A 19742-nucleotide genomic window follows, 5' to 3' on the forward strand; every position below is an offset into this window, starting at 1 on the left:
TCAGTAGCCACTTCGTTCAGTTACGTGCTTGGACGGTATAAATTCATTATCAAATAACGATTATCATCAAAAAGAATATATTAAGAAACAAATTATAATGAAAGAAAATCTGGACTGGGTCCTCTTGAACTGGATGGCATATGTCCATCGGCAGTTTACCATTAGCTGAAGAAGTATGATTCTTGGATTGGAGGGTATAAATTCATTATCCGACTTAACATTATTATCATCAAAGAATATATTAAAACCGAATTTATAATGAAAACTGTCCTGGACTGGGTCCTCTTGAACTGGATGGCATATGTCCATCGGCAGTTTACCATTAGCTGAAGAAGTATGATTCTTGGATTGGAGGGGTATAAATTCATTATCAAATATAATTTATTATCAAAGGATATGTAAAACCGAATTATAATTAAGCTTATTCTGGACTGGGCACTCTTGAACTGGATGGCATATGTCCATCGGCAGTTTACCATTAGCTGAAAAGTATGATTCTTGGATTGGAGGTATAAATTCATTATCAAATAACATTATTATCATCAAAGAATATATTAAAACCGAATTATAATGAGAAAACTGGCTGGACTGGGTCTCTTGAACTGGATGGCATATGTCCATCGGCAGTTTACCATTAAGCTGGAGAAGTGATTTCTTGTATTGGACGATATAAATTCATTATCAAATATCATTATTATTATCAAAAGAATATATTAAAAACCAGTTATAATGAAGAAAACTATCCTGGACTGGGTCACTCTTGGACTGGATGGCATATGTCCATCGGCAATTTACCATTAGCACAGTATGATTCTTGGATTGGACAGTATAAATTCATTATCAAATAACATGATTATCATCAAAGAATATATTAAAACAGAAATATAATGAGAAACTGTCCTGGACTGGGTCTACTTGAACTGGATGGCATATATGTCCATCGGCAGTTTACCATTAACTGAAAGAAAGAAGTATGATTCTTGGATTGGAGGGTATAAATTCATTCTCAAAATATCATTATTATTATCAAAAGAATATATTAAAACCAATTATAATGAGAAAACTGTCCTGGACTGGGTCCTCTTGAACTGGATGGCATATGTCCATCGGTAGTTTACCATTAGCTGAAAGAAGTATGATTCATGTATTGGACGATATAAATTCATTATCAAATATCATTATTATTATCAAAAGAATATATTAAAACCGAATTATAATGAGAAAACTGTTCTGAACTGGGTCCTCTTGAACTGGATGGCATATATTGCATCGGCAGTTTACCATTAGCTAAAGAAGTAGCAATTCTTGGATTGGAGGGTATAAATTCATTATCAAATATCATTATTATTATCAAAAGGACCTTAAAACCGGATTATAATTAGAAAACTATTCTGGACTAGGTCCTCTTGAACTGAATGGCATATGTCCATCGGCAGTTTATCATTAGCTGAAGAAGTATGATTCTTGGATTGGAGGGTATAAATTCATTATCAAATAACATTATTATCATCAAAAAGAACTATATTAAAACCGAATTATAATGAGAAAACTGTCCTGGACTAGTTCCTCTTAAACTGGATGGTATATGTCCATCGGCAGTTTACCATTAGCTGAAGAAGTATGATTTTTGGATTGGACGGTATAAAATTCATTATCAAATATCATTATTATTATCAAAGATATATTAAAACCGAATTATAATGAAAACATCCTGGACTGGGTCCTTCCGAACTGGATGGCATATATCCATCGGCAGTTTACCATTAGCTAAAGAAGTATGATTCTTGGATTGGAGGGGTATAAATTCATTATCAAATATCGTGTGTGTAAAAGGATATATTAAAACCGAATTATAATTAGAAAACTATTCTGGACTAGGTCACTCTTAACTGGATGGCATATGTCCATCGGCAGTTTACCATTAGCTGAAGAATGACTGATTCCTGGATTGGAGGGTATAAATTCATTATCAAATAACATTATTATCATCAAAGAATATATTAAAACCGAATTATAAATGAGAAAAACTGTCCCTGGACTGGGTCCTCTTGAACTGGATAACATAACATGTCCATCGGCAGTTACCATTAGCTGAAGAAGTATGATTCTTGGATTGGGAGGTACTCAAATTATCAAAAATATCATTATTATTATCAAAAGGATATATTAAAACCGAATTATAATTAGAAAACTATTCTGGACTAGGTCCTCTTGAACTGGACATATGTGTCCATCGGCAGTTACCATTAGCTTTGAAGAAGTATATGATTCTTGGATTGGAGGTATAAATTCGTTAATCTTCATCTAAAAATGGTTGATTTTCAAAAATTGCCCAGTGTAATTCTTAATACTATTGTATTTTTACAACAGAAATTTTATCTCAAATTCTCTTAAGTAAAAAGTATACCTTGAATAAGCCGTACTTTAATGTAAAAATAAGTTTAAATCACACTGTATATTAAAAGAAAACAATTATACACATATTTTGAAAATAAGAACCTGTATATCACCCTGTAGATATACACATATCCCATACGAGTTTCTCTCTTCAGTCTCTCCACATTCAGTATTTTATTTAATTATTTTAGTCATGTATACAGAATTCAATTTTTTTTAAAAGCAAAAACTAATTTTATAAAATACCCTCTAAAAGATAACTAAATAACATAAAATTATTAGTGTAAATCATCGTTTTACCTTCTTATAAGTCAATGAACATAGTTTATAGACAAAATATGCAACCAACTGGCTCATATATATTAATGCAATTCACGAATTTGTTTGGGCAAATCACCCAAACTTTTACATTTTGACGATAATAATAGCACAAAACAAGTCCAAAGAAATTAAATGAAACATGTAACAATATTATTTATTCAGATACTTCGTCGAAAGATTGATAAGGTTTTGAACTTAACAACGATCAAAAGAGGTTATAATAAATAAAAATAGTATTAATAATGTGCAAAATAGTATTTGCATAAACAAATATGAAGTGGTGTATGTTTTTAGATTTTAAGGGCATTGTTCGAGATCTAATGGACTAATTTTTGACAATTTTTTGTTAGATAAAATGTTTAGCAATCCCAATAAAATTTTGAGAAGAAAAAATTGATCTGAAAATTCCATACCTGTAATTTTAAATCAAAACGTGTTTTTTTGGCAAACCACCATGGCAACGGATAAATTTTAGTGAAAATTTTTTTCCTTGTGGCACCCAACAGCGAATTATACTGGTAATTTTTTGACGTTTATAATGACAGAATATCTTTTTGAGAGTCTGGTTTTTATCTGTTTACATGATAATTTTGATACATTTCAATTACAAAACTGAGATGAAAGTTTGTAAACTGCTTCCATACGCTTGACTTCGATTTCCCAGTATTCGCTGGTGTCAACTGCTTAATCTCCCGGCGAATATTTTCTTTGCTTTCATGACCGAAGCGAAACATTTTTTTAAGCCGTGCCGCTTTACAGCTTCAAAACTGAAATACACACACCGGAAAAGTCTAGGGATATTACAATTTTATCCACCCATCGTCAGTAATTTTATTATTTGCATTTCTGATATAATAAAATTAAAATAAGCAAATAGTTTACAGGACATATTGGAAATAAAAATGCGAAATTTACCGAATTTTTCAAATTTACCTTGATTTTTATTTGAACTCAAAATACACACATTTTTTTTTATTCTAAACTGTGAATTAAAAAAAAGATAAAACCATGTTTACTTAATAAAGGGTATAGCCTCCTCTACTGTTCATTACAGCCCTACATCGTCTCTCCATGCTCCTGATCAGGTTGTCGATCTCTTCTTGAGGTACAGCCTGCCACGCTGCATTCACAGCCCGAACCAGATCCCTACGAGTTTCACGAGGGATGCCCATTCTCAAAATTCTTCTTTGGACCGCGTCCCATACGTGCTCGATGGGGTTGAGGTCAGGAGATTGGGCCGGCCAGGGTAAGATGTTTAATTGATGAGCATTGATAAACTCACTTACCACTCTGGTTGTATGAGGCCGTGCATTGTCATGAATGAGAATGAAGTTTCTCCCAAAATCATTGGCATATGGTAACACGACAGGCTCAAGAATTAAATCACTATATGTGATTCCTTAGAAACCTTTCAAAAAAAACGAGATCGGTTTTTCGGCCTAACTGAACTCCTCCCCAGACCATAACTGTTCCACCTTGATAAGGGTGCACTTCCTGAACATGATCCAACCGAATAAGATTTCCCGGTTCTCTCCATACCCTAAGCTTTCTCGAATCCAGATGAATTCCAAAGCGTGACTCATCCGTGAAGAGAACATTGGTCCATTGTTCATTCGACCACTAAACATGATCTTGAGCCCACAAATATCGTACCTCTCGATTTCCTCTCGTTAAGGGTTGAGCTCTCCAGGGGCGTCTGCTTCTTAAGTTGACCTCTCTTAATCTATTGCGAACAGTGTCAGGACTAACGGTTACATTATGTGTTTCCTGGAGAATTAAACTTAGCTCTGGTGCTGTAAGAGTCGGTCGGCGTCGAGCATTTAATTGTAAAAAATGATCTTGCTGAGGGGTAGAATGCGATGTCGCCCTGTGTGCCTTTCAGCAACATCAACACTTTCACGGTAGCGTGCACTTAATCGCGATATTACACTTTGCGTTGCATTTAATGTTCTAGCTACGTCGATTTGGCGCATTATTATTAATAAAATTAATAAAATAATTAAATTAATTATTATTTTTATTATTAAATTATTAATTTTTAAAATATTCATGAGCTCGAAAAAATTTCCGGAAATAATTTGACCTCTAGTGGTACTACTTGTGAAAATTTTGCAATTTTCAGAAAAACAGAAAGTTCTTTTTTCTAAGAAATTTTTAACGATTTCAAGATTGCAACTGACTATTTAAAGAATGAATACATGCCTAATTCACTTTTTGTGATGTTCTTAATATTAACCCTAAAAAAGGTACCATAAAAAAAGACTCAAGCAAACAAAAAGGAAAAATGTAAAAACGATAATTTTTGTAGACATCTAACATCGATACTGAAAATAAAATATATTCTTTATTCCATTTTGGTTCGTATGTGAAAAAATCTGATAATAATACATCTAGCAAAAAAAATAATGACAAATATTTTAAAACAATTTATTAAATCTAAAATATAATTAAACATAACTAAAACTATAAACTAACGATATGTCCGTTATAAGTCACTCCGTTTTCCTCACTACCGTCATCCGAAACTTCATCCTGAAAATTATTGTTTTTATATCTTCTCTTGCAGCACTTCAAGTACGCCATTTTGAAGTGCTTGTCGTGTTTCCCTAGCAAGAACACTACTACAATCACACCAAAATATGACAAAATAGCCAGTGACATCAGGAAGGTAATATAATGACCATTATAGTGTTCATATTCCACGAAAAGATGGACTACTTCGTATAAATTAAGTGGTAATGACATCAAGAAATATGTCCAAGGAACTACTATAGAATAATCGTACTTTTTGGCAATATTACTAGTGTTTTTACGCTTCCAAATAAGAAATATCGCCATAATTGTGATGAAACAGACAAAAAATGAAATTAACCTGAAATAGTCGAGAAAATAAAAACCTTCTTCCATCTCTTCTATATGTGATTCATTCACAAAACAAGTTATAAAAACTACGAAGGTCTTAAGAAGGAGTATCAAAAAAGCTATTAAAATCCCATGATTAAAAACCTTCAAATACTTGTCATGGAACCACTTATAATAATGAAAGGCATACCAGTCAATTGCCATGAAAGTTAGAGAATAGGAAACCATTTCAATACAAGCATAATCAATGCTTGAAACGAGGCATGTGCCTGTAGTTGACAAACCCTGTGATATCATGCGAAGAAACATGCTTATACAATCTGACAACAGCATGTAGCACAAGTGCGATATGGCATAGACAAGAAGGTACTTGTAAGATCTCGCGTTTTCAAGGGTTTTGAATTTTTTGATTACAACTATTAGGTAGATGTCTAGGGAAATCACAATTATAGATACAAGAAGCCACATTATGTGTATGATGTACAGTGGGTTAAAAATAGTAGCGTACTCGTCTGCATACAGTGGATAGGGTGTGGAGTTTTCTAGGCCAAAATCCGTTGTGTCAAAATCTAAAAAAAAGAGAGAGACGAGAAATATTATTATATTGAAGATAAAAAGTATTTACCGTTTACTAAATAATTTGTAATAAGAATAATACAGGACCTTCAGAAGTAGTTAAATAATACATTTAGTTTTGACTTACCCGGTACTCTAGTCATGTCATGGTGATGTGTAGTTATGTTGTGATCCATGTTATGTTCCAACGATATCTGACAAAAAAAAGATAAAAAAATTACAAAAAAAATAATTAAATTAAAAATTCTATATTATGTTTTCTATTCGGGCACTAATTACTATATAGGGTGAGTCTTAAATAAGTGCAAATATTTTAGTGGTAGTATATTTCGACCCCAGAAACACGATTATAACTTTTTTTCCGCAAAAAGAAATTAATTTTGCAGTTTTTTTAAGATTTTAGTTAAAAAATATAATTTGTTGATAATATGGTAAAAAGTCAGCGAAAACCGCATCTTGATATCTTCTTTCAAACCGAAGATATTAGCAAAATTATAATAAATACCAAAAAATAAGCCCTTAATTACCTTAATTTTACAACACGGTATCAGTAGCTCTCTTGAGTATGCCCATTCTAACCTAAAAATAAGATAGAAACAGTTAGTTTATTTTAAAATCGACGAAATACCAGAATGGCATAATACCACAGATGTATTAATATCTAATAATTAAGATATTAATAATAGTGAACAAGAAACGATGATTCAGTGGAGTCATGGTAGGCTTTGGAAAAAAGTTGCTTTTCGCGTAATAGTATAAACGTCAAATTGTTATTAGATCAACATTTTTATCTTTTAAATGCTTTTTCAAAATGCCTTTATTATTTGAAGTAGTTGAAGTTGTGTTGGCATTTTGAAAAAGCAATCAAAAGATAAAAAACGTTGCTAAAACTATCAAAATGTTGATCTAATAAAAATTTGACATTTATACTATTATGTCAAAAGCAACTTTTTTCCAAAGCCTACCATGACTTCAACTGAATCATCGTTTTGTTCCTATTATTAATATCTTATTATTAGATATTGCGGTATCTGTCGATTTATAGCCTTGGTATATCGATTTTAAAATGACCAACTGTTTCATCTTTATTTTTAGGTTAGAAATGGGTATAATCAAGAGGGCTACTGATAACCCGTACAAAAATAAGATAATTAAAGGTCTTATTGCTTTTGGGTATTTATTATAATTCCTTACACATCTTCGGTTTGGAAAGAAGATATCAAGATGCGGTTTTCGCTGACTTTTTAAGCTTTTACTACTCTTTACTATCAGCTAAAATTACATATACTATTGCATTTAATTTTTTTGAAAAAACGCACAATGTTTGTTAAATTGTAAAACAACGCCCCCTAGCGTCTACGTTCAAAAGCTTATTATTATTGTTTATATGGTGCAATAGAGCGTAAGAAACGCTCTTTTAAACGAGCCCTCGCTTGTTGGATTCCGATCATCCAGTCCAGAGTTATTAATATTCAAATAAAAACAGATCTAACCTTCCCCCACCACTTTATTTTGGCAGATAGGGGAAAATGGCTCTAACAAAAAATATTCAAAATTTACTGAAGATTATGAAGCTGTTACTCATAGTACACCTTATCTAGGCAAAATTGTGTAAAAACTCCATTTTCTTACTTTTTGTTGGAGTTGCGCCCCCTAGCGGTCGTTCTACAAACTTGAAAATAATGTCCAGCAATTTCCCATAGCCTCTTTAGTTACAAATATTTTTTTTTCCGCAGCAACTACGGTTAATACTTTCCGAGATACAGCCGAGAGCTATCTTAGTGGGATACCCTGTACATAGGTAGTAGATTAAATTTACAAGAAATAAAATCCAGAAAAGATCCAGTGATTCTCAAATTTTTTTACAAAAAGTTATTTTTTTTTGGAAATTTTGAAAGTAAAATTAATTGGTTATTTTGGTTTGATTTGAGAAACGGTAAAGGGAAAATATGTTTCTTTTATCGAGATCTACCAGCCCTGAAAATATTTGCACTTATTTGAGACTCACCCTGTATAATTAATTTTTGTTATAAAAACTCTATACACAAACATAATATACACACACCGGAAAAGTCTAGGGATATTACAATTTTATCCAGCCATCGTCAGTAATTTTATTATTTGCATTTCTGATATAATAAAATTAAAATAAACAAATGGTTTACAGGACGTATTGGAAATAAAAATGCGAAATTTACCGAATTCTTCAAATTTACCTTGATTTTTATTGAATTCAAAAAAATACACACATTTTTCTTTTATTCTAAACTGTGAATTAAAAAAAAAGATAAAACCATTTTTACTTAATAAAGGGTACAGCCTCCTCTACTGTTCATTACAGCCCTACATCGTCTCTCCATGCTCCTGATCAGGTTTTCGATCTCTTCTTGAGGTACAGCCTGCCACGCTGCATTCACGGCCCGAACCAGATCCCTACGAGTTTCACGAGGCATACCCATTCTCAAAATTCTTCTTTGGACTGCGTCCCATACGTGCTCAATGGGGTTGAGGTCAGGAAGAATTGTGCCCGCCAGGGTAAGATGTTTAAATGATGAGAATTGATAAACTCACTTACCACTCTGGCTGTATGAAGCCGTGCATTGTCATGCAAATGAGCATGAAGTTTCTCCCAAAATCATTGGCATATAGTAACACAATAGACTCAAGAATTAAATCACGATATGTGTGATTCCTGTTAGAAACCTTTCAAGAAAAAGGAGATCGGTTTTTCGGCCTAACTGGACCCCTCCCCAGACCATAACTGTTACACCTTGATAAGGGTGCAATACCTGAACATGATCCAACCAGGATCCAACCGAATAAGATTTCCCGGTTTCTCTCCATACCCTAAGCCTTCTCGAATCCGGATGAATTCCAAAGCGTGTCTCATCCGTGAAGAGAACATTGGCCCATTGTTCATTCGACCACTGAACATGATCTTGACCCCACAAATATCCTACCTCTCCGATTTCCTCGTTAAGGGTTGAGCTCTCAAGGGGCGTCTGCTTCTTAAGTTGACCTCTCTTCATTATTGCAAACAGTGTCAGGACTAAAGGTTACATTATGTGTTTCCTTAAGAATTAAACTAAGCTCTGGTGCTGTAAGAGTCGGTCGGCGTCGAGCCATTTAATTGTAAAAAATGATCTTGCTGAGGGTAGTAATGCGATGTCGCCCTGTGTGCCTTTAAGCAACATCACCACTTTCATGGTAGCGTGCATTTAATCGCGATATTACACTTTGCTTTGTATTTAATGCTCTAGCTACGGCGATTTGGCGCATTCCAGCTTCAAACATACCCATGGCCCTTAGCATTTCGTCTTTGTTAAGATGTCTACGCTTTCCATAATGTCGTTTAATACTAAACAGGGTTATTTGAATGAATTCTGGCCAGTTTATTCATAAAAAACATAGCCAGTACAGGTTAATTTCGAACAATTGATGCTAGGTGCTTTTTAATTACATTTGGAAAAAAATGCACAACACTTTCTGCAATTCCCAAATTTGAAAATAACTAGTGTGACTACTTCGTTTCAATCGAAGTAGAAAGAATCGGCCTACAAATATGTGGTTGTTTATTCAAAACATTTATTTTTAACTTTAATAAAATGATATCCCTAAACAGTTGAATATAAGTTCTAGTTTTGGCTCACTCTGTATATACCAATCAATATAAAGTAATTTGGTTGGATAAGGTTTGAAAAATATGTATATTAGGTATACTCAGTAATTTTTATAATATTATGGTATTTTTAGAAGAGTGTTTTTTTATGCCAAATCCACTTAAGGTAAGCAATTTACAGTTGTTTCTTCTATAAATCTGATATTGGTGTATAAAAATAAATTTAAATCACACTGTATATTAAAGCAAATAAGTATTCCGTATTTTTGTAAAAAAAATCTTTAATAAAAATCTATGTAGGCACATATCACCCTGTAGGTTAATCTATATTCTTATTTATCTTCAGTCTGTAGAAAATTTTATGTATTAAAAATATTTTTTTTCCATAGTAACTGTTAAAATTGCCTTATATCTATCAAAAATAGTAGATAAAATAGCACTTTAAAGTGAAGTAGTTTGGATATGGCGTTTGTCGCCTCAGCCTGAATATCTGTTGGTAATTTACTTATTTCGTTCTGAGCCATTTCTGGCACGAAAAGAAGAATTAAAAAAATAATATAATTGACTGAAACTGAAATTATCTACAAAATTTTATGAATTTTAAAAAAAAATTACATAGAAACCAACGCCCAACCCAGCACAATATTTTTTTCTTTCTACGTGCCGTCTCTTTCAAAATCTTCACGATTCTAAAAAAAAAAAAAAAAATATTTTTTAAAACGTTACTCGCTATTGTTGAAAAAAGATATTGTTTTATATACACGACGATAAAAATTGCATTATCGTCCATACCCACGAAAATTAATAAATACCATTTTATCGTCTTGAATAAATAAACAAAGGGAATTTAAATGTAGAAATCAGTCTTACCTTCTTATAAATCACTGAGAGTCCTAAAAAAAACTCAAAAGCTGTATTATATATCTGTATATGCTTAAATCAATTCAAACTTGGGCTTTTCTCACATTTTCTTGTGGCTAAACTTTGAAATTATTTGCAAAAAATTGATGCACTTTAATTTTGATGATGTTTCGTTTGTAGACAAGATACGCGTGCAACTATGCTTATCTATTAGCGCAATTGGCCAATTTATGTAAGTGAATTTCTCGAACTTTTACATTTTTATGGCAACAATAACACGACAAGATAGGTTCACGGAATCAAACTAGTAGGAGCAATGTTATTCAGAGTCTTCCTCGAAAGATTGATAAGGTTTAAGTAAAGTTAACAATCAACGGTCAAAGAAGGTTACAGTAAATAAAAACAGTGTTAGTAATGTACCAATTAGTACCAGAATAAACAAATATGAAGTACTGTTCGATAGGAAGTGCATTGCTTGAGATTGAATGGACTAGTTTTTGACTCTTTTTGTTGAATAAAATTTTAGGCAATCTCAGTAAAATTTTCAGAAAAAAAATTGGAAAATGATTTATAAAATTTTACGATTTATAAAAAAAATCAAGTGTCTTTTTCTAAGACATTTATACAGGGTGTTTCAAAACGAATGCGAAAAACTTCAGGGGGTGATTCCTTGTTCATAATAAAGGGTAGTTTGCTTCATAAACGTTGGGTCAAAAGTCAACCATTAGGGAAATATTCGGGTATCAAAAAAGGGAAAAAAAAAAAAAAAAAAAAAATTTGGGGCGGAAAAAATAATATTTTTATTTTTTATCTTGGAAAACGAAAAAGAGAATAGACTATAAAATTTTATGAAAGCATTACTGTTAATGAAAACACACTTTCTGGAGATTTTTTCACCTTTTTTAAAAATGAGTTGGAAGGGGTTGAAATAAACTACCCCTATCATTCTTTGTTAAACAGAAATTTAAAGAAAAATCTTATCAAACACATGCTAAAAATTTAATAATTGGATAGTTTAGTTTGTTTAGAAACTTTTTTATCTCTTTGTATTTTTTTGATAAAAATTTTTTTTTTTGAATTTGAAATTAAAAAATAAAATGTTTAAGCATTACATGTCAGGACAACAAACATTTTCTGATAAAGAATCTAGTGGGCTGCTGTAAAATTTTTTTTAGGAAACAAATCTAGTCGGCCGCTGTTACATTTTAGGATGTTCCTAATATTATTTTATTTGACATTAAATCTAACTGCAATACGTTATTATCTAGAGGATTATTATTATCGTTATTATCACTAAGATTCTTAATCTAAAAAAAAATAAAAATGTTTTTGTCCTGACATGTAATGCTTTACATTTTATTTTTTAAATTTCCAATTGGTGAGTTTAATCAAAAACACAAAAAGAGGTAAAAAAGTTTTTCTAAACAAACTAACCTATCCAAATTAAAGCATTTGCATGTGTTTGAATAAGATTTTTCTTTAAATTTCGTTAACAAGAATGATAGGGTAGTTTATTTCAAACCCATTTCCACTCATTTTAAAAAAGTAAAAAAAATTACTGAAAAGTGTGTTTTCATAACAGAAATGCTTCCGTAAAATTTCATTAGTCTATCTCTTTTCGTTTTCAAGATAAAAAGTAAAAACATTATTTTTCGCCCATCTTTGTACCGCGATATCTCCCTAATGGTTGACTTTTGACCCAACGTTTATAAAGCAAACTACCCTTTATTTTGAACAAGGAATCACCGCCTAAAGTTTTTCGCATTTGTTTTGAAACACCCTGTATATGAATTCAAGAATGTAACTACACACACCGGAAAAATCTAGAGATATCATTTTATTAAAGTTAAAAATAAACGTTTTGAATAAACAACCACATATTTGTAGGCCGATTTTTTCTACTTCGACTGAAACGAAGTATTTCTAACAACTAGTTTTTCCTAAATTTGGATATTTGCAGAAGTGTTTGTGCATTTTTTGTCAAATGTATAAAAAGCACCTAGCATCAAATGTTCGAATTTAACCTGTACTGGCTTATGTTTTTTTAATGAATATTTTTTTTTTTTTTTATATATATAATAAATAAGTATGGTGTTATTAAACGATGTTATGGAGCGTAGACATAACGCTAAGGAGAGACGAAAACGCTAAGGGCAATGGGTATGCTCGAAGCCTGGAATGCGCCAAATCGACTTAGCTAGAGCATTAAATACAACGAAAAGTGTAATATCGCGATTAAGTGCACGCTACCGTGGAAGTGGTGATGTTGCTGAAAGGCGCACAGGGCGACATCGCATAACTACCCCTCAGCAAGATCATTTTTTACAATTAATGGCTCGACGCCGAACCGACTCTTACAGCAGGAGAGCTTAGTTTAATTCTCCAGGAAACACATAATGTAACCGTTAGTCCTGACACTGTTCGCTATAGATTAAGAGAGGTCAGAACTTAAGAAGCAGACGTCCCTGGAGAGCTCAACCGTTAACGAGAGGAAATCGAGAAGTACGATATTTGTGGGTTCAAGATCATGTTTAGTGGTCGAATGAACAATGGACCAATGTTCTCTTCACGGATGAGTCATGTTTTGGAATTCATCCGGATTTTAGAAGGCTTAGGGTATGGAGAGAACCGGGAAATCTTATTGGGTTGGATCATGTTCAGGAAGTGCACCCTTATCACAGTTATGGTCTGGGGAGGGGTCCAGTTAGGCCGAAAAACCGATCTCGGTTTTCTTGAAAGGTTTCTAACAGGAATCAAATATCGTGATTTAATTCTTGAGCCTGTCGTGTTACCAATATGCCAATGATTTTGGGAGAAACTTCATTCTCATGCATAACAATGCACGGCCTCATACAGCCAAAGTGGTAAGTGAGTTTATCTTCAATGCTCATCAATTAAACATCTTACCCCGCCCGGCAACAACTTCCTGACCTCAACCCCATCGACCACGTATCGGACGCGGTCCAAAAAAGAATTTTGAGAATGGGTATGCCTCGTGAAACTTTTAGGGATCTGGTTCGGGCGTGAATGCAGCGTGGCAGGCTGTACCTCTAGAAGAGATCGACAACCTAATCAGGAGCATGGAGAGACAATGTAGGGCTGTAGTGAACAGTAGAGGAGGCCATACCCTTTATTAAGTAAAAATGGTTTTATCTTTTTTTTTTTAATTCACTGTTTAGAATTTAAAAAAAATGTGTGTATTTTTTTGAGTTCAATAAAAATCAAGGTAAATTTGAAAAATTCAATACGTCCTGTAAACTATTTGTTTATTTTAATTTTATTATATCAGAAATGCAAATAATAAAATTACTGACGATGGCTGGATAAAATTGTAATATCCCTAGACTTTTCCGGTGTGTGTATTTATTTGAAGGATGAATATACAGGGTCTGGCAAAAGTGCGTCTAAGTGAAACACCCTGTACATTATTGCATTTTTGGCTTCCTTTCAGATCACTTTACATAATCCTAAGATATAGGTAAAAAAAAATTATAAATTAAATATTTCGATAGTTGCAGAGATAAAAAACCAATAATAATAAATTAACCAAAATAAGTGTGATCTGGTGGATTTTCGTTTTAACTTTCCAGACAACCCTCGTAGTAACTCGGTTAATGTCCAATTTTGTTGTTATTTTCCTTGGTCCCTTGTTATGTCCCTGATAAATCTCAACCGTGGACAAAAGCCGTGGTTTTTCCTGGACAGGCCGGCATTAGAATGACCGATGGCCTGTACAGCGGCCCTGATATATGAGACCCTTTAAGGGCAAACACAGGACTCTTTCATTTCCCATTGGAGCATTTTATACCCGTAAAATCCATCCAGAGTCTGTTATGTTGCAAATATCGTACAACTGAGGTTTTTTAATTAACATCTTAAGTAAATATACTCTTCTTTTATTCGTTTTATCTATGCATATTCTACAGTATATAATAATATCTCTGCAACTATCGAAATATTAAAATAGCTACTAACTGTCAGTAGCAAATTGCCATGGCAACACCAGCCATATTGATTGCTATTTTATTCTAAATGTGAGCCAGATAGGTATAGGAAACCTTAATATAGTGTGAAAGAACATATAAAGTCTGCTTCGATTTATTTTAAAAAATACATTCCTATTTTTATTTAGTGTTGTATTTGAAATAACGAAGTTTTTATGTAAAATAAATCTTTAAAACAGACCAGCAATTTTTTATGCCCCTGTATACATTTAAGAAAGCAATACAATTTTTTAGTAATATTTTTTTCTCTGGCTTCAAAGTCGGCACAAAAATTAACTCTGAAAAGTAATGTACAGGGTGTTGACAAACTGTTTTATTATAGCATCATATCTTTCAATATCTCAAAAACCAAAGCATTTAAACATATTAAACCCTTATAATAAATGCCTTATTTTATGTCCAAGAATCCAAAAATGAAATAAAATACCGGGTGTTCCATAAGAAAAAATATAACTTTGGTACCCAAGTAGCATCTATCTGACTTCGAACTAGATCTGACCTGAAGCGACGTCAGACTTTGTGCAAATTTAGGTCGGGTGCTGGTGAAACGACCGGTGACGTCGTAAATCCAACCATCTGTAGACGTACAAAATAACAACGTACCATTTTTATTAATTTCCCAACGTCGTTCCCACGTTGGCTTGCACGACGTACATATACTTGAACTAGCCCGACGTCTACCCGTTGTCCGAATAGGATACGTCCCACTGATAATCCCTAAAGTAACGTCCAATTATATTTTGTTGTATTTTATGTTCATATTTATAACCTAATTTACGTATCTCTGTTTACGTCCGTAAATACAACCCATTAAGTAGCATTTGCGGCCTAATCTTTGAATAAGAAGACTAAGGAAGGAGCATATCAAAAATCTTAGGTACACCGCGATGGGCCTCAAATATGGCCGACTTAAATTCCGGTTTATCAGTGTCGTTCTAATTTTATTTAAAAAATGTAAAACTATGATGTAGGGTAGACGTGGGGTAGACTCAATAATTTGTTGTTTTATTTTACGTTGTGAATAAATGTTGGTAGTTATTAAATTGTTATAAAAATATATAATTCTAATAAAAAATAGATAAGTTATAATAAGTATTTATTAACACAAACATCCGATACGCTACTGAAGCAGGTAGTAAGTCAAATTAATGTATCCCCTAAATTCTTTGGCATCTAATCTTTGACAAGTAATAAATAAGCTAAAATGCAAGAAAAATATATAATTTAGTTAATTTAAGTGAATTTCATAAATGATCGGTTTACTACACGTATGTATATTATATAGTCACTTACTAGCGAAAAGTTGTTCATTATTTCACTCAATTTTTGCCGAGATCTACCGCACGCTACACAACCAACTATTTTTAGAGTCTTTTTTCGATAAATCACGATAGTGTCACTGTTGTTAATTTAAGTTCTGCCACAATTTCCATCTAGATTTACTACCTTTATACAACTATCAGTAGTAGAATAAATAAAATAACATAAAATAAGCTCCGTAAAGGCTGACAAATCACAACATTTCAAATCAAATTCAAATGTGTCAAATGAATCGTCAAACAGAATTGTTAAGGATCCCCACCCTAGAGAGCTTTTATGGTGGCTTTTCCGCCCACCATGCATGAATACATGGATAGCATTATGCTCCTTCCTTAGTCTTCTTATTCAAAGGGCCTAATGAACATCATGAACATAACCTAATAAACAGTTTTTGTAAACAAACTTAATTTTTTTCTTATGCCTAAAAAAACACTAAAAAGGCATTTAGACATTCATCTACATTTTACAGAAAGCTAATAAATAAAAATAATAATAGTAGTAGTGATGTCTTGCCTCCACCCGTAAATGCTTTTATCCGGAAGAGATGCTACATTACACTGGTGCATCTTAATTTCATTTTTAGCTTAGGATTTACCAGCAGACCCCATCCTCCTCCGACATGTGAGGTTAGGTTCCAATTCTTTTAAAATATATACTATCTTAAAAAAGTGGCTGCCCTTTTTTTAAGGAGAAAACAAAAACTAAAATATAGTTGCACAACAAATCACAAATCAGTGATACGCAAAGTGAGGTTACGTGGCGTACGTTGGAATTATATACGTCATAATACGATTGCCGGTCGTCCGGTTTGATGACTTCGGTCATGTGAGACGACTAATATTGGAGACCCGGTCGGAATTGGGATACTGGTAGTTTGGTTTGGTTTGGTAGTTTGGCTTGTTTTTATTTTGTTTTTACATATTAAGTCGGACACAGGAATCCGCCATTCTTAACAAGTATCCGATTGTCAGCCATTTTAAAATCGTTTTATGTTTTTAAAATTTATATTCACATTCCGATTTCTAGTAGAATAATATTGATAAGGTTGAGTTTGGGGGGAACCACAGTACAGTTTTTATGATTAAACCAGCTAGAAAATAAAAAAATATTTTATGAGTTACTTTTTATAGATATTTTTATTTCATAAATCTACCTAATTTTGAAGGCGCTCGTTGTTTTCCGGAGTATTTTAATCAGATATATAAAAAAAGTGACTTCCGTTGACAAAACTGATGTCTGGATTAATGATTCAGAATTATTATAATATGAAATTAGGTAGGCACTTATAGTTATATTCGAGGGGCGATTATGAATCCATTTGTAATTAGGTAGTTTGGTTAGGTTTTTATGTATTCTTGGTAGCGAATATGAAGCCAAACGTAACGTAAGTACTTAGCGACGAATTTTAAGTAACTAAAATCCAACGTAATATGACGTTGGTAATTGGTAGAATTACATTCCCTATTAGGTCAGATACCGACGTCGAGGCGACCCGAATCTGTATTCCCCATTTAGGTGCAAATAAGGGTCGTCAGGCGGTCGAACCGACGTTGGTACCCGACGTCGTGTTTATAGAACGCGACGTATACCCGACGTTAGATAACGTCCAAATGCTACTTGGGTATGGATAATAGTTCTGACACATCCTGTACATTTCAAAGTAATATTAAATTATAAACATTGCCTCTCAACATATACCCATAAAATATTTTGTTCCTACACTTTTTTCGAATGAGGTGCGCCTCCCTGTATAATATTGGGACACCCTGTATATGGTTTTAGTCTATCTTTTATACATGTCTATAGTAAAACCCGTCAGACAATAGCTGTACTTTAATGGCTACAGCAGAAATAAATCGGGTGAGCCCGTTAAAATTTAATAGCTATGGGCGATAAAAACCAGGTGTCATAAAAACCTAAAACTGTCGCGAAAATTTATGCTTTTTCCTGTAAATTATCGACAAGAATGAAACTCGATCGACGTTTTGTCGATTAAAATAAAATGCGGCCGTAAAAATATCCCAATATTTGACATTTATAAATACAGGGTTCGGGAAAAAAGTGCGTCGGACATTTGTAGCTCCTAGGAGCTAGGTTCCTAGATCCTAGGTATGTACTAGGATGTGTTTCAGGAAAATATTTTAACTTCTACAGGGTGGTTCAAAAAAAAAGTGTGTGTGGATTGGGATGATTTTTTTTAAATGGAACACCCTGTATATTATTGCGTTTTTGACTTCCGTATGCGCGTATAAGTAATTTAAAAAAAAATGAAGAAACACATTACTAAAAATTGTATTAATCAATAATAAATATGTAAAAATTAAAAAAAAACGATTAAAAAAAGTCGCCTTGACTAGGATTCGAACCTGCCTTACTACAGCTCCAACGTAATAGCAGCGTAAAGTCCTAATGCTTTAACCACGTGGCCACCGAGGACTTCTATGTAAAATTCTTACTTAAAAGATAATATTTAGTAAAAGTACTTTTTTATTTATAAACATTTATTTAATTCTGTTTTTAGTATTTGTTCTTATAGCGGCAACATAGATACATTAACTGTAAAAATTTCAACTGTCTAGGTATAACGGTTCATAAGATAGACCTTAGTGACAGACGGACGGACTGACAGCAAAGTCTTAAGGATGATTCACGGTACACCGGACCGTACCCGAGCCGGGCACGTTCCGTAAAGTAGACACCGAGCCACGTCCGGGCCTTCAATATATGCAACACCGAGTGGACAACGGGGATCATGTCCGTGCCACTTGTGTCTAGCCCTAGCAGGCAACTGTTAAGCCCGATCAATCACGTTAGAGTTTTTGACAAACACAAATGAATTAACACACTCCAAATAACCACGCTAACCAACCTGATTGGTCAAGCTTAATAGTTGACGGCTAGGACTAGACACTTCTGTCCGTGCCGATTATATTCTAAAAAACAGTGTTGCCGCAGTGCCAAATTTGATACTTTTAATTCTATTTGGTACAGTGGTACTACATTTTCAAATCCAGGATGATTCGGTACAATAATTATTTCCCACGCGCACCGAAAATGAATAGATATTTAATAATTATCGTCGTTGATATTGCATTAAACGCGCTTACCGATACCATTCGGAGACAATCCGCATTAATTAACGACGTATTATAAACGTTGTAATGTCTATAGGGTTGCTTATATTAAATAACCCGAAGAAAAAACTTAAAAATTTGCTGCTTCTGACATGCTTCTATATTTGCGTTTTTTTTAATAAAATTTAAGTTTTCCAAGTATCGTGTGTAGTATTAGAATTACTTACATTTCTTCAACCTATACATACTTATAATTGGGTTTTCTGAATTTCTATTTCATGTTTTTCGTCTCGATTTTTGTCTTTTCCAGGAAGTTTTTTATGTAGAAATTTATGAAGAAATTCACAACGACCAAACCGGTTAAAGTCATTTGCAGATGTATTTTGTTGTGCTTTAAAAAATTGTACCAAAGTGGTACATTTTTAGTTTATAATGTGGTACGCGCTAAAAGTTGGGTGCGGCAACACTGCTAGAAAACAGTCGCTATAGGCCCGTAGACGAACGTAGTATTTAGCCGCAACGGGGCCGGAACGTAGCGGATCCGAGGAAAAATGTACACCAACATTTCTTGGACGGGGCACGGACGCGTTCCGGCGAAGCTCGGACCGTGCTCGGCTTAGCATGAATGTATAAGTATAAATAACATTTGACAATGTTTGGCCGTGCCTTCACCGTCGCACGGCTCCGGCCCGTCACGGTGTAACGTGA

General features: G+C 33.3%; 2 protein-coding genes across 3 annotated transcripts in view; both read right to left on the reverse strand.

Moving 5' to 3' along the window:
* LOC115886693 overlaps window positions 1-2836 on the reverse strand; it is a 15978-nt gene extending 13142 nt beyond the window's left edge. For both annotated transcript variants that reach the window (XM_030905955.1, XM_030905953.1), the window contains exon 1: window positions 2698-2836. Coding sequence is in view for 1 of the 2 variants with exons in the window: in XM_030905953.1 (XP_030761813.1) it covers window positions 2698-2754 (57 nt within the window). In the remaining variant the exon portion in view is untranslated. The remainder of the gene's footprint in view (window positions 1-2697) is intronic.
* A 2293-nt stretch (window positions 2837-5129) lies between these two features.
* Window positions 5130-10983, reverse strand: LOC115886648. Its single transcript, XM_030905894.1, has 3 exons — window positions 10646-10983; window positions 6284-6350; window positions 5130-6149 (listed from the first exon to the last, which is right to left on the reverse strand). The coding sequence occupies exons 2-3, from the start codon at window positions 6330-6332 to the stop codon at window positions 5182-5184; spliced, it is 1017 nt and encodes a 338-aa protein (XP_030761754.1). The 5' UTR covers window positions 6333-6350; window positions 10646-10983; the 3' UTR covers window positions 5130-5181.
* Between the last annotated feature and the right edge of the window lie 8759 nt (window positions 10984-19742).

Source organism: Sitophilus oryzae, unplaced genomic scaffold (assembly GCF_002938485.1).
Source record: "Sitophilus oryzae breed Bouriz unplaced genomic scaffold, Soryzae_2.0 scaffold_494_pilon_pilon, whole genome shotgun sequence".
NCBI lineage: Eukaryota > Metazoa > Arthropoda > Insecta > Coleoptera > Curculionidae > Sitophilus > Sitophilus oryzae.

What these genes read in the sequence shown, in the direction of transcription:
- LOC115886648 (XM_030905894.1), bottom strand. Translation starts at nt 6,332, where the DNA reads ATGGATCACAACATAACTACACATCACCATGACATGACTAGAGTACCG. An exon ending in TGACATGACTAGAGTACCGG is followed by an intron (nt 6,150 to 6,283) that starts GTAAGTCAAAAC and finishes TCTTTTTTTTAG; the next exon opens with ATTTTGACACAACGGATTTT.